Here is a 14,400-nt window from a genome sequence, read left to right as displayed (position 1 = left end):
TAAACTGAAGGAAGCAGAGCCAGTCTTTAATCACTGGATCACAGGTCTCTTTCTTCAGGAATGGTCCAAATACTGACACTTGCCTGTCTTCATCCTTTATCTTTCCCAGAGCAGCACAGGGAGGCATGTTGCAGGCTCTGGAGAAATAGGCAACCAGACAATGCAGTGTTGCACTCAAGCCACTAACAAGTTCTGGCTGCCTGATCAAACCTCTGGCATAGCTGGCGAGACTTCCAGGCTAATTTTGTGGTTTCATGTGAAAACACTGCATGGGTGAGGTGGTAAGAACAAATTTAACAGGGAGCTTAGGGAAGGAAGCTGTCAGAAAAAACTTAACATCCACAAATTCCTGAACCCATAATGGGATATCTACATGAGCGAAACACGGAGAACTCCATTCAGGCCAGCACTGAGCACTTAGCACTCACTGGAGATCTATGTTAGTGTGCTTTGAACAGTGCAGACTGATGGTACTCGAAATAAAACTAAGTTAGTACAGCCAGGGAAGCAGAGACTTGTTGGTCTTGCAGTTTGATGTCCTGCACAAGTGCTGACACCATCTACAGATTATCTTGACAACCAAATAAAAAAAATAAACAGTTTCCCACCCTGAAAAAAACCCACTAGGAACTGAATTGTGATAATAAAAGTGAGTAGTAGCAAACACTGTCTGAGCTGTCAGGTTACAAACAATGCTCATGAAACCTTCGTGGCCAGGATCAATAAAAGAAAAGGCCATTGCTCTTGAGAGCCAAGAACCATTAGAAAAATAAAAAGCTTTCTATCTCAGAGCATTTATGTCTAGATTTCATGTTCCACTCTTTCTTCCCTGGATTAAGCAAGCAAGTTCACTCCTAAGTTCCAGTGCTGCAACAACAAAACCAAGCCACAGATTGCCTGGGAAGGCCTTCCATGACCTTGAAGCCTATTCTGTAGAGCAACGTGACTACTTCATGTAAATGTCCAATATCATCACAATTTAGGGCTTAAGTTTTCTTATCACAACAATCAATTTCCTAATGCACATATGTGCCTTTTCCATTTGAACGGATTTCCAGTGTTTGCAAATTTTTATACAAATAAGATAAGTGAGCATTTCCATCTCTGTGCTCTTTATGGCAACTCTTGTTGTTTTTCCATAGTAGAACACTCCACTCCAGTTTCGTCCTGCAAGCCATATCTAAAAATGTCGCAGTGATCTCTCAGCACAGTCATGTTCCTGTTAACCAAGTCCCAGGAGATTCTGCCTTTCTTCTGTTTTGTTCTTATTTGGTTGAAAGTTACTGTCCCTTGTCACTGCTACCATATTTTTCATGTTAACTGTTATTCTTCTCACCAATACAATACTTGTAAATTTATTTTTTTTTAAAATATATTACATTGTGAATTTTGGGAAGGTGACTAAATTGACAGAATCTTTTCATCCCTAAGTAAATTAACCCATTTGTATCCAGGAAAAAAGTGATTTCTCAAGATATAAGTTCCTGAATATTGTGGAGGTGCCTTTTGTTCAAGTCTTTGGGATAGTGGATCTTTAATAGGGTTCCATGCACATGTCAGTTGGTTGAGATCACATGCTGATAAGTTTTAGCTTGTATAAATACTGAACTGTGCAGAGCAAAAGCCAGCTTAATGCCTCTGAGTACAACTCTTTGAATAGCCCCTAATCATCTAAGAAAAAAACATTGTTGAAAAAATAAATTACTTTTCAGTTCTTGTCACTACTTTTTCCCACATAACTCTAGTGAGGCTGAATGGGTCACCAAGATGAACTAAGAGCTCACACCATAAAGCAGCTGAAGACAAGATTCTATGAGTTGTGTAAGTTCAGAGCAAAAATATGACCTATGAAAGTTCTCCCTTGTTAAAAAAGCACATTTCTGACCTATTTGTGCTTACTAGTATTTCATTTTACTTTACATCATTTTTCTTCTTTTCAAAATGAATTTTTAGTCATCTACATCTATTATCTAGGCAAGCATATTTCAGTCTGTGGAGCACTCCATTACTGCTTTCTTTGGCTGGTCATTATCCATATAACTCGACTATCTGAATTCTATACTATTGTTTTGGAATCAAGAAACAGGCCAAGGCTTAAAAAATTAGAAGAAACAATAAATAGAGCATGAAAGCAATTAATAATGGTACTTCTACTAGTTTTCTTTTTTTTTTTTTCCTTTTAGTCACACTTTTGGAAACCCTTCTTCTGTGTGGAAGGAGAGCTTTTGGTTTGCAGGTTTAAATGCCAGGCCAATAGAGGCACACACTGGACCACTTTTTCAGATCCACTATTGGGGAAAATTAATTCCAAGTATGCAACAACTTAAAGCATAATAAGAAACATTTTCTCTCAATGTAAAAACACAAGGATCCAACAGAAAAGTAGACAGAAGTCCTAAAATAATCAGAAAGGATTTTCTTTAACTTTCAAATACAAAATAATCCAGAACAAAGTAAATTTTTATGAAGAAGTTATTTTACATATATTCATAATAAAACAAGCATGCACTAGAGTGGAGAAAAAGAGAAGCTGGAGTTGGCCATAGAAATGAGAATTCAACTACACAAATCAAGATAGTGCCCCATCTTCCCTCAACAGCTCTGGAAGACTGTTTTCTTCTGGCTTCTGATATAATGCCCATTTCAGCACATTTAGGATTAGGCTACTGGTTTCTTTTGACTACTTGGTTTCTCATTAATCTTCCCTAAGCACACATGAGGCACACGTGCACACCATAGGAGGTGTCAGAAATTATTCCATGCATCCTCCTCCCTCCCCTGCATTCACAGAAACAGGCAGACCACACTGAGGAAAATCTTAAACCTGCAACAACTGAAAATCTCAAGTGCTTTAATTTAAACTCTTTTCCAGAAAATACAGTTCTACATTTCCAGGAAATATGTAAGTCTCCCCAGTGTTTTCACAGAAGCTGACATATATGCTGCAGTTTTGTTAGCATCATCCTACATTTTGTACTGATTTTATACACTACCTGGGGCACTCCCTTAAAGACCAACTTGAAAGTTAAAGCCACGAGGGAAATTCAGGCATACATTTTGCTTTGGAATACACTGCTCTGTCTTGGAAAACTTAGCTAAAGATCTTATTCCCTTAGGTATTAGTCTGTTCATGATACTGATTAGCCCTACTGCACATTCCTGGATGAGATTTTTTGGTATATTCTAACTTGTACTTCCACATTACGAGCTTCTTTCTGTACCAGTCTTTGCCTGCCCTATGTAAAAATTATCTTCTCCACAATGCAATAAAATTAGCAGCTACTTTGCCTTCTATAATTATGAAGCTTTAAATATTTATGCATTTATTACAGAAATTCTCTTTGCAAGGTTATCTGACTTGAGAACAAGTTTCCTTGGAAGCAACATTAACCAGCAAAAGTTAAAAGACCTATTATCTGCTTTCTTAGTGGCAAGACAACTTCTATCACATCTCTATGAGAAAACCTGCCCTCACCATGTTCTACTGACTCCCTTTCCTGCACTTGGGCTACACCTTTCTCATTCTGACAGATGTAAAGAGGACACTTTAAAACTCTCAGGTGCCAGACCATCAGCACGAATTCTCAGCCTGCTGGGACTGTTCTTCCTGTGCATAGGTTCCTCCTATGCACCCATAACACTTATTTCACTGGTTGTTTCTAGAATGGTGGTTCATAAATGAACCAAACAAAACTGTGTTGTCCATATGGGAATAAACAAAAGAAACATCACTGTTGAATTTATTTAACAGAAGCTTGAGTGAATCTGGCATGACACGTGTATTCAATGGGCTAGATTCCAACATAACAACCATCCAATTTCTACAAGAATCAGAGCAGATTTTGGCTTTCCATCTCATATCTGTGTCATGAGCACTTCAAATAAATCTAACAGGCAGAGATAAAACACTTATAACTCTTAGTCACAAGTTTCATAGGATACCCTTAGGAATGCAAAGACTTTAACTTATATCAACATACTTTTGAAGAGTGAGGCTCAGGTTGTGGCTGGCTGATTTGATCTTGTTCTGGGCCTCAAGGTGGGTCATGCTGTCAGTGTTGACTCCATCAATGGCCACCACAAGGTCCCCCTGGTTCATCTGTGACTGTGCTGCCTTGCTGCCAGGGGTGATCTGTGCAGGAAAGCAAAAAAAGGTCTTATCAGGATAAGTTATTCTGTACACAAAACAGTTGGAGAACTCATCCTGAATTACAATACAGAATACATACAGCAACAAATACACTAATAGATACAACACTAGCTGTATCTAGTATTGTATGGGTGAAACAACAACATTTGTGGCAATTAAACAAATCAAAGTTAACTCACACTTCTGCAAAGGTCCAGGACAACATCTACTTGTCATTACTTCCATTTTGCCAGGTTAAGCCCAATGAAGTGGTTCCCTTACTACCTATTATCTCTCCCTCAAGGGGATAATTATCACTATTTAAATTACAGTAAAATACAGAGACTTTACTCAGAAGCAGAAAACTAATGAACTACTATCTACTGCATGATTTTATTGTATTTTTCCTCCTAAAAGCCATTTTCCCCAAATTAATTAATTTTATTGAGCAGACAGAAAATGATTGTGTGTGAGGGGCCTTGGGCATGCTTTGCTTCTTTTATAGCAAGCTTTATAGGATAACCTTACCTGCTACAACTATAGGATAACCTTACCTACATACAACTATAGGATAACCTTACCTACATACAACTATAGGATAACCTTACCTACATACAACTACAGCTCCATTATCAAGACAGATCACTACATCCTCAAGATGATCTCATCAGCTTGTTGGACCTCACACTCCAAAGACAGACTGGCACTGCTAGAAATAAAAAGCCACAATGCTTCAACTACAAACACAACCACTGACACAACAGTGCAGAATTCTGGTCATTCACTATGGTAACACATTTTGTCAGCTCCAGGTACCTTGTGAACTGCACCTTCTCCAAATGGACAGTGCCCTGACCTCAGCTCCACACAGCAGTCTCAGCTCCCATATGGATGACACCAATACAGCTACTTATGAAACTCGACTCCACTGGGGAACTCCAACTAAAACAGAAGAGCCTTCACACACCGTCAGCCAGACAAGTTTTAGTGAATACATTGGAGTTGTCCTCTGCTTTCAGCACTCAGAACTTTAAGCATATGGACAAAAGCTAGGCCTTTGCTCTTATTTTTAGAGACTCACTGCCTTACATTCCTCACTTCTAAGAAGGCTCAAGGATCTTCTGAAATACTACAACAAAGGCTGCATTCAAAAATTCTGTTCCTTCAGTACAGAGGACATAAAAGAAAGATGTGTTTGATTATGAGCCAAAATTCCCCTGTGAATTCAGCCAGGCTGAAACTGTGAAGTTAAATTCTTAGGGAAACAAAAACTCAACAAAAATTCAAACACTTCTAAGTGTGAAGTGGAATTCCTTAACTTCCCTTCCCTAATATGACCTCAAAACACTTATAAATATGTACACACTCAAAATGAAAAACTCCTTCCAAAACAATTCCCCAGACTGCTTATTTATGCTCTTCACTGGCAAAGAAAAATAAACAAAAGAAGGGAAAAACCCCAATCCTGCCTTCACATCCCATTAAAGGTGTTAAGTATTGAGGCTGGCAGTCTAATTTACAGTGTAGCCTGACAGTGGGAGCTGTCAATTTACTAGAACACAAGCTTTAGTATCAGGGAGCTAAAACACAGCACCCTGCTTACTCAGACATTACTTAAAACAAAGATTACTTTCAAGTTAGGCACTGTAAATAACATCCCAGAACTGATCTGACTGGAAGGGACAAGTTTTTATACCTTTTCATTAGAGACAGAAGCAATAAGAGTTCTATGTTTTCTGAGTGAAAGACAGCCACAGATATAATGTTCTCATGCAAGCAGAAGTGACTGATAACGGCAGCACCACCCCCCAAAGTATTTTTCTTGTGTTAGGGCACCAAGGGGTGGGAGGAATATTTTGTGGTAGTTTCAAAGATGGAGTTTTATTCTGTAGTCTAATACACCCTCATAGAAAGAGATTAATAGAAACAAGAGATTCATGTTACAAACATTGTTTTCCTAACCTATTATACAAACATTAGCTTCTATGCATTTTATTGACTTGCATTGTGCCAAGTACACAGAATCCAGAAGCCTACAAAGAATACAGATTATTTGCATACCCACATGTACTTGTACCTGCTCAGTCCTCCAAATATGTCAAGAAACAGAATTTGAAATAAAATAAGAGGTCAGGAAAGGGCAAAATATGAACTAATGCCAAACTCATTTGTCTGAGTCAGTAAGACTTGAATTCATCGAGTAGGACACTTCAGTCTTTCTCAAATTATCCTTTTTCTCTATTACATGAACTGTTTGCCAGTCAGGCAGACACTAAGGCTTGAGCCTGCTTGATAGAGCTTTTTTAATAAATAATCACCACACAACACTTTTCTAAGACTCTACCTTTTACTTGCTCATCAAATATGCAAGTTCTTGCCACAAAACATTAACTGTGTGATGCTGGTGTTTCCAGTAGCCAGACAGCTGGTTCCAAATTCTGGGACACCCCTCCCACACACACATACACACTTTCTCTCATCAAGAACAAAGACTGGTTTTTGTACATCAACCCAATTACTGAAAGTCCAATGTCTGCCCTAATATGGCAACTCCTACTTAACCCATATATTTCCCTTTCCACTCCCCAGTGATAGTTCAAACAAAATAAGCCCAGAGAAACAGAGTTTCCACAGAAAGGATAGAACAGTCTAGATCTGGCACTAGTTTAACACAGCTGTAACACACAGACTTCCCTCTCACTTTCTCTGACTTCTGCTTTTAGCAACCTCAAATGTAAATGTTATATCTTAGAGATACAGCAGGTAACTGCAACTGTCCTAGAATTACAGTCAATTTAGAGGGAGCAGATGGTTATAACTACTGACCTGATCTCACCTAATATAGTGCAATATTTTCTGCATAACACTTCTGGAAAACACTACCTAAATGAAAAAAATACATTCATCAGAAGAATCTCTTGAACATAAGTCCTCAGTAATTTTGAGCTTGTGATTTATAGGAATTTATAACTATAGCCATTGCAACACCCTTTCTGAGGCAAAGAGGTCCAGGAGAACCATACTGTGAGAGACAAGGAAAAGATCTCAATCTTGGCTTACCAGTCATTGTTCTTATATTTGAAAAGGAAAAGAAGGGGATTTGCAGTCATTTCTTCAACTAAGATTAATGGTAGCAAATTCTGGGCTTAAATTCAGCTTATCCTAACTTCATAGACAGCAAGACTCACAAGTATAAAAGATGGATCCAATTTATTGCATCAGTAATTCAGAAAAATAATAAGTATCAGGAAAGCATTACTTCTTCCCCCAGTATTTCCACTGCCTAAAAGCATGCTAGATTTTTTGGTCCTGTAGAGCTTTATACAGAAGGCACTATTAAGGACTGGATGCAGAATCTGTATAAAACATTCAAAAATCGAAGCACAAAATTATACCTATTTTAGTTACAAGCTGAGAGGCAGCTCTGAGAGAGTTTCAAGAGAAGCCACAGCATGCATTAACAGCAGACATTGAGAACAGTCTGTAATTGTTGGGGACAAAATACCAGCGTACAGATGGAGATATAGGGCAGCCAGATCTGAAGTGTCAAGGCACTTTCAAGACTATCTTGTTCCCATTTTTAAAGATCCAGCTGAAAGGAATGGAATGCAAAGTGTTTATCTTTTATCTGTCGGTATTTTCCTTTGAAAATTCATCTCTGATCTACTAAAATTTATTAAATATAATCACAAGCAGAGAAGAGTTCACTGTGTATTTGTGAAATCTTTAGGGAATATTTTCTATTTAAAAATATTTTTTAAAAATATTTTTGAAGGACAAATGTTAATTAACCCTTGGAATTAGAATGCAAGTCTAGGTCTGTCTGCACAATAGACAGTAGGGTCCTAGTTTGCTCTCATCTCAGCCTCTCTTCTATGAACACAGGTAACGAACAGAGAGAAACATATAACTGTCTAGGCCAAATATGCATTTTTCGATTTGACCATGATCTTTTTACTTAAAAAAATCTAGACTATTTCAGAAAACCTTTGTAATAGTCTTAGCTCACTTGCTCTGGATTACAACAGAGCTTTCAGTAGCTGGGTGCTGCAAACGCCTTTATTTAAGGCTACAGAGAGACGTTCACTGGAGATTCAAGGCACAGCCAGTTCTGTCAACTGATTTACAAAATCCAAGCCAAGGTACCACCGACAGATCTAATTTTAATAGTGTTTCTTCAGTGCCTCAAGCCCAAACACAGACTTCATATTGAAAAGGCAAGCATCTTTCATGCCTCTCAGAAAAGCAGAAGAACATGTGCTGCTTCAGAGATGGGAATTTTCAGCCCTCACAAGTTTCCTACGAGGCAGACATCTGACTTCCAATATCCCCGGCTTAAAGCAAGTGGGCAGGCTGGAAGTATCACATGTTACATTCAATGCACCACAGAGAATTCTTACTACTCTCTGCTGTGAGCAGCTCTGTATTCTGGGTGAATATATAGCACCACAGTGACAGCTGTGCCCTAAAAAAGTATGTCTGCACTGGGTTCAGAGTAAATACTACTTAGCCAGAGCTCTGGGAGGCAGTGTACAAAGTGCAGCTGCTGTACCACCTTGAGAACTGCACATGTTCCCATCCAAGGCCTCTTAGCTCCACTCCAAGTGGGGGAGAGATAGGGATCAGGCAGCATTTGAGTGGATGAGTGTTAAAATACTAATGAGAATGCTTGTATAAACAGATGGATGGACACAGCCTTCCTACCCCCAAGGAACTGCTAGTTTACAAGGCAGACAAAAATACAAAGAAAGGCCTATACAACTGAGATGTTAATATGGCAGCCTGCAGCATTAGCCAGGGCCTCTTCTTTGTCCAGGACTCCAGCTATGCCTGACCTCAACCCTAAAATCAACAACTTATATTTTCTGCTTTTCATTTAAGAACAATGTTTCAGAGAATCAAATATTCACTAGCACTAGAAATAGGCAAAAGCACAAGGAACAAACACACTCTCCTCTTCAAGATCTCTGGAATAGAAGAAATTATTAAAAGAAAATGTTCCTTTCCACAATCAAAAATTCAGAGATAGGACATAAACTACCAGTGACCAGAGTCTGTAATATGCTCTTATAAGAAAAGGACTGGACAGAGACTAAGGATCACTAGAAAATACAGTATGTTTCCTTTATAGTGAAAACAGCATTTAAATCTCTCTCTGTTTTATTTATGCAAGTGGTTTTTTTGCACAGATGCTTCCAACAAGTCTTTGCAGTCTTTGTGAGCCCTGAGGCTCTCAGTGCCTGAGAGTGGCTGTGAAACTGCAGAACAGTTGCCCATATGAATCCAAGGAGTTATCTCTGGACTGGAGACATCAGTTCCTCTCCCATTGTGAACAAGTCAATTGAGGAAATTTATATTATTGTTTCCTAAATGAGTCACTTTCCACCCTGTCCCCACAATAAATGTGTAACAGCTTCAAAGGGAAAATCACGGGTCTTCTTAGAAAGCAGAAGTCAATTATGGACTAGAAAAAACAGCAAAAAAATGAATAAAACCTACAGGGATAAGTCAACAGGCAGAAATTCACCATTTCATTTGACACATTGTCAGAAGGCATAAAACAGAATCAAGGAAAGAAACAACTTAGATAACCTACACCATAGAGCAAACATCCCACTATCTTTGATCATGGCTTTTATACCTCTCTGTGTCAGATGGGAGAGCTGAGCAAGCACGATTAAATGTAAAGACAGGACTGTAGGAAACCTGAAACTAAAGTCCTTGTATGTACCACTAACCAAACCTAAAGAAAACTCCCTTTCTGCAGCTACCATTTGCCTGAACAATATGTGTCATTGTTTTAAATTCACTACTGGGCTTTACTGTCCTTTTTTTCCTTTCTGTTTTTTGTTTGTTTGTTTTAATAAGACAACAAAACCTGCCTTAAATGAACACTCATGGCATCTGCAAAACATGCCACTGACACCTTGAAGAGCTTCCATTTATACTAAACAGAGCTGAGCTGGCAAGCTGCAAAGACACTCTGAAGTGGCCTCTCAGGCTCTGCTTCATCTGTAGCTAGGAAGGGAGATTACAATACATGTGAGAACACCCAAAATAGCTCTAATCTACCTCTCCTGTGTAACAGGAGCCACAGTAGCACAGAGATTTTGTGAGATGGCCAGTCAAGCACTTAGGATTAAGGACACCCTGTGCCAAAATCCATACTCCAACATTCCAGCTATCTGGCTTACCTCAACCTCGGGTGTGCCAGACCATACTGGAATGATGCAGCCTTGATTAACACCAAAATTTCACTGCCACACTCCTTTTCATGCACAGTATATAGGCTCTTCAAGGAAGCAGACAGATAGCCCTTCCTGCCAAGCTAATGAGACCCAGGTGATGAAAATAAACCAAATGTAAAAGATTTTCAGCTGGGAAATGAAAGGAAGCATATAGGCAATGCTTAGGGGATTGCCCTAGGCAAGGCTTTGGGGGATTTTTTGAGAGTCAGTGTGAATACTCCTGTTCCTAGTTGGAAGATCGTTTCATTTCATTCCCTGCTCCCACATTATCTGATTGAAAAAATTTCAATCCTTTGTTAAAAAATAAAAAAAGGAAATACTGTGGACTTTGCAGCTTAGCTTGTTAGAAGCATGAGTACTCTATGTACACCAGCGATACAGATGATAGTAAAAGTGTGGATGTGGCTTTTTAATAGGATGTGTTGGCGTTACGAGAAGGTTAAGCAGCTCTTTAAATCTTGCATGGTATGACTAATAGTAATATCTCTTCTCCCAGTCTTTATCTAAATATAGCTGTTAGATCTATTCAGTCTGTTCTCAGTCAGCATCACGTACTGTGCCAAGGTAGTGTGTGCTGTGCATCTCACGGAAATTAAATGGAAGCAGAGAGGTGAGTCACACAATAATAAATGTGGATGTTTTGTTACAACAACAGGTTTCAAGGAACAAGTGACAAAGTTCTTATTTGGTATCAAAGAGTTTATTAACCTGAATGCAAATCAAAACTGAGAATAAAAGGGAGGCACTCATCCTCAGTATTCTGGCAGCCCCTGTGTGTGTGTGAGTTCTGACAACTCGCACAGGACAACCCCCTGCAGCAGACACTCAGCTTCCAAGTGTTTGTGGGATCACAACTGCCAAGTTTCTTCAAAGGTTCCCTATCCTCTTCTCTGCTTCTCTTTTCCAAATCTAAATTCATTTCAAGGAAGTTGTAGAAGGTGCGATGTTTCTTTGTGTTTCAAGTAGACAGATCTCAGTTACCAATATTTCCTTTTACATTTTCACAGCTATCATCTTCTTGAATCCTACATTCTCTGCAGTTTTTTGACCTGCTCACAGAAACACAATGTGTCTTGTCTCCCCCTACAAGCATTAGCAATAAACTGAGGGGTTTCTGTCTTTTGCTAATGGCCAATGTGGTAAGATTTTATTTTTTCAAGTTCATTCTGCTTAATGCATCTCATGGTATGTAACTAAGACCACAACGCTTTATATTTGAAGGGCTTTTGATTGGTTCAGCAACAATAAGGTCTGACTAAAAGGACATTTGAGACAACACTGAGAGTTTTAGTTCGGCAGTTAGTGGCCTGCAACCACGTCTGATATTAAGCAACTTAAAATAGCTTTGACTTCAAGCCCTGAGGTTCCAGCACAGATGTGACTGATATAAAAGTGCTCTGCTCCTCTGTGTTTGTAAAGCAGGGTACTTATTACATTGATGCAGGCTTACATTTAACTGTTCTTTAAATGTGCATTTGTTTGAGTTGTTTTTGTTTCTGGCCACCAGAATACAAAGGAGTAATTCTTCCTCTGATCACTAAAATATGAACTGCCATTTTGACACAGCAAATAGCGATCCTGCCTCTAAAGCAGAAGTACTTAGTACTCAACTCCGTGCTCTGCCTACAGATGGTAGAACAGTCTAGTACACACAGAAAGGCATCTGCATGAAAGAAGCTGAAATGTAGCACACAGTGACAGAGATGTTGAATCAGAACTAAATTTGCAGGAACTGCACTTGGTATCGTGCCATTACTTTGGCATCTAAGATTTTAGGAGGCTGTCTTGCCCAGTGTGAACCTGGTCCAGTTGGAAGGCCCAGCACTAACCAGTCAGCAAATATCAGCAATTACTCATTAAACACTTGCTTTATCCACAAGAGTAACTGTTCTGTACCTGTAGCAATCATCCATGCTCTGTGAGAGAATAAACAAAAGCACAAGCTTCAAACTTCAGAGAGTGAAAAATTCTTTTCAAGATCAAAGTTAATAAAAAAGAATAGAAGGAAAGTTCTATATAATAGAAAGAAAGTGTAATGCCAATTTGCTCTGTAATATGCTGTGTCATATTTAGTGCATAATATGACATTCTGCCAGGTATCCCAGCAGGAGCCTTGGAAATTTAAAGATGGAGCAAGTAAAATACAATCTTGATGCATGTAACAGGTACCTACACTGCTGGATGTTTCAGGAAGCTTGGGAAATTAGAGAGACTGAGGATGGTTCTTTTACCTGTTAAAATGTAATGGCTTAAACTTTGTTTTCCTAGCTTTTCATTTGAACACAGAGAGGACACTTTTCTTAGGAAACCACAGGAGCCACATTTGTTTAAGAGGAAGTAATCTGAACATATTGATATAAAAGGGAAGTCCTGTTATGCTGAAGATTGTGATGTTGAAGCAGCACAATCTGAATTTTAAAAAAGGCATGATCTTGTTTTTCTAAATTCTTTAAAAAGAAAAGCATCCTTGAGGAGGGTTCAGAGGATTGAACTTTATTGATAACATGATGATGCCAATGCTGGTTTTGGGTGTTTTAACCCATTACAGTAGTGAGTACAGCAATCTTCAAAGATTTCCCACTGAAAGCTTGCAGAGTATAACACCACACACACACAATTTTACTTGATAAAGTACCAGCCAGTGACATATATGGTTTTATTGAGCATCCCTCTAACTGAATTTTACACCAATTAGCTTTATAATCCTGTGTTGCATACATGCAGTATCTTCCTGCACATCTCTCAGTGGCTTCAGGGCACATGGCAATATTAAGCTGACAAGTTTTCAAAATGTGGTTTTCTGCAGTTTTTTTGCAAATGCTAGAGTATTTTCCATAACTCTACAATAACAAACTTTTATATGAGTTTAGAATGGCTTTCTGTCTACAGACAAAATAAAACAATAGAAATGAAATGTTGTAGGACACTAGTACTGTCTGCAGCTAAAGGCTATTTCAGACTCAAAAAAAAAAAAAGTCAAATTACTAAGATGGAAAAAGAATCACTTATTGAGAAAGATAATTTTTAGTTCAATTCCTAATGCTTGTTTAATTTCTGGTCAAAAAGAAGTCAGATCAGATGGGTGTGCTATACACAAAGGTAACCTGGACTGACAGTCTTCTTCCCTCATAGAGAACTGCTTCATCAGCTCCCCTTCCCAACCTGCACTATTGCCCAGGGAGAACCTGAAGTAAAAATCTTTTGCAAAAAAAATTACACAAAAGACAAAGAGATTATGTTCTGAAAATTTACAGAAAGTCTTCATTAAACATCATTATTGTATGTAACCCAACACATCCTGAAAGGTACAACTGAAAATGCTGCTAGGTTAAGAAAATACAATATCAAGAAGGGTGTATTAAAATAAGGTTTCAACAAGAATGTCCTATAAATTTGAGAAGCCATAAACAGATTTAGAAGGTTGTTTAAAAAGAGCTTTAAGAAATTAAAGACCTCAGCTAGATAGTATTTCCCTATGGTAAATGGCTCTTCATTTAAAATGAAGATCCAAACAATGCCACTCACCTTCACTGCACCACGGCTTCTATTTTTATGCCCAAGTTTGGGGCTGAAACTTGATTCAAAAATTCCCAACAACTACAAGGAAAGCTGTTCTTGGGGAATTCTCATTCCAGAGAAAGGCAGGAGTCTGTCATCTTGTGATTCCTAATTCAGCAGAGTGCATAGTTCGAGCAGCCTCAATTATCTTTGGATAAGCTAGTGGGGGGTTCATTTTTATTTTTTACAGTGTTGTTTCTGATTACATGTTTTGAATTCCCCAAGGAGTTACCCAGCACAGGTGTGTGTGGAGGGGAATTTCAATGTGCAAAGCCTATGATCAGTAACTGGTACTTGAAAGAAAGTATAAAGGCAGGAAGAGAATCAGTATTTCCTACCCAGCAGACATGTTACTGTGGACACCCTTTCACCTTCTGTGCTGCTCACCCTGGTGATCAACAGGTGAGGGCTGGAAAGCTTTCAGTTCCATGGGAACTTAATACATTCTTCAACTTTATTTTGTAC

The 14,400-nt window shown here is 38.6% G+C and overlaps 1 protein-coding gene across 6 annotated transcripts in view; it reads right to left on the bottom strand.

Annotated features, from left to right (window-relative positions):
- LDB3 (LIM domain binding 3) overlaps positions 1-14,400 on the bottom strand; it is a 121,863-nt gene that overhangs the window by 80,044 nt on the left and 27,419 nt on the right. For all 6 annotated transcript variants that reach the window (XM_027649396.1, XM_027649398.1, XM_027649395.1 and 3 more), the window contains one exon: positions 3,981-4,132. In XM_027649396.1, coding sequence (XP_027505197.1) covers positions 3,981-4,132 — 152 coding nt within the window. The remainder of the gene's footprint in view (positions 1-3,980; positions 4,133-14,400) is intronic.

The sequence above is a fragment of the Corapipo altera genome, unplaced genomic scaffold (assembly GCF_003945725.1).
Source record: "Corapipo altera isolate COAL_440 unplaced genomic scaffold, ASM394572v1 53, whole genome shotgun sequence".
Taxonomy (NCBI): Eukaryota; Metazoa; Chordata; class Aves; order Passeriformes; family Pipridae; genus Corapipo; species Corapipo altera.
The sequence above is the reverse complement of the archived record's forward strand: the minus strand, read 5'-3'. Positions and strand labels throughout refer to the sequence as shown.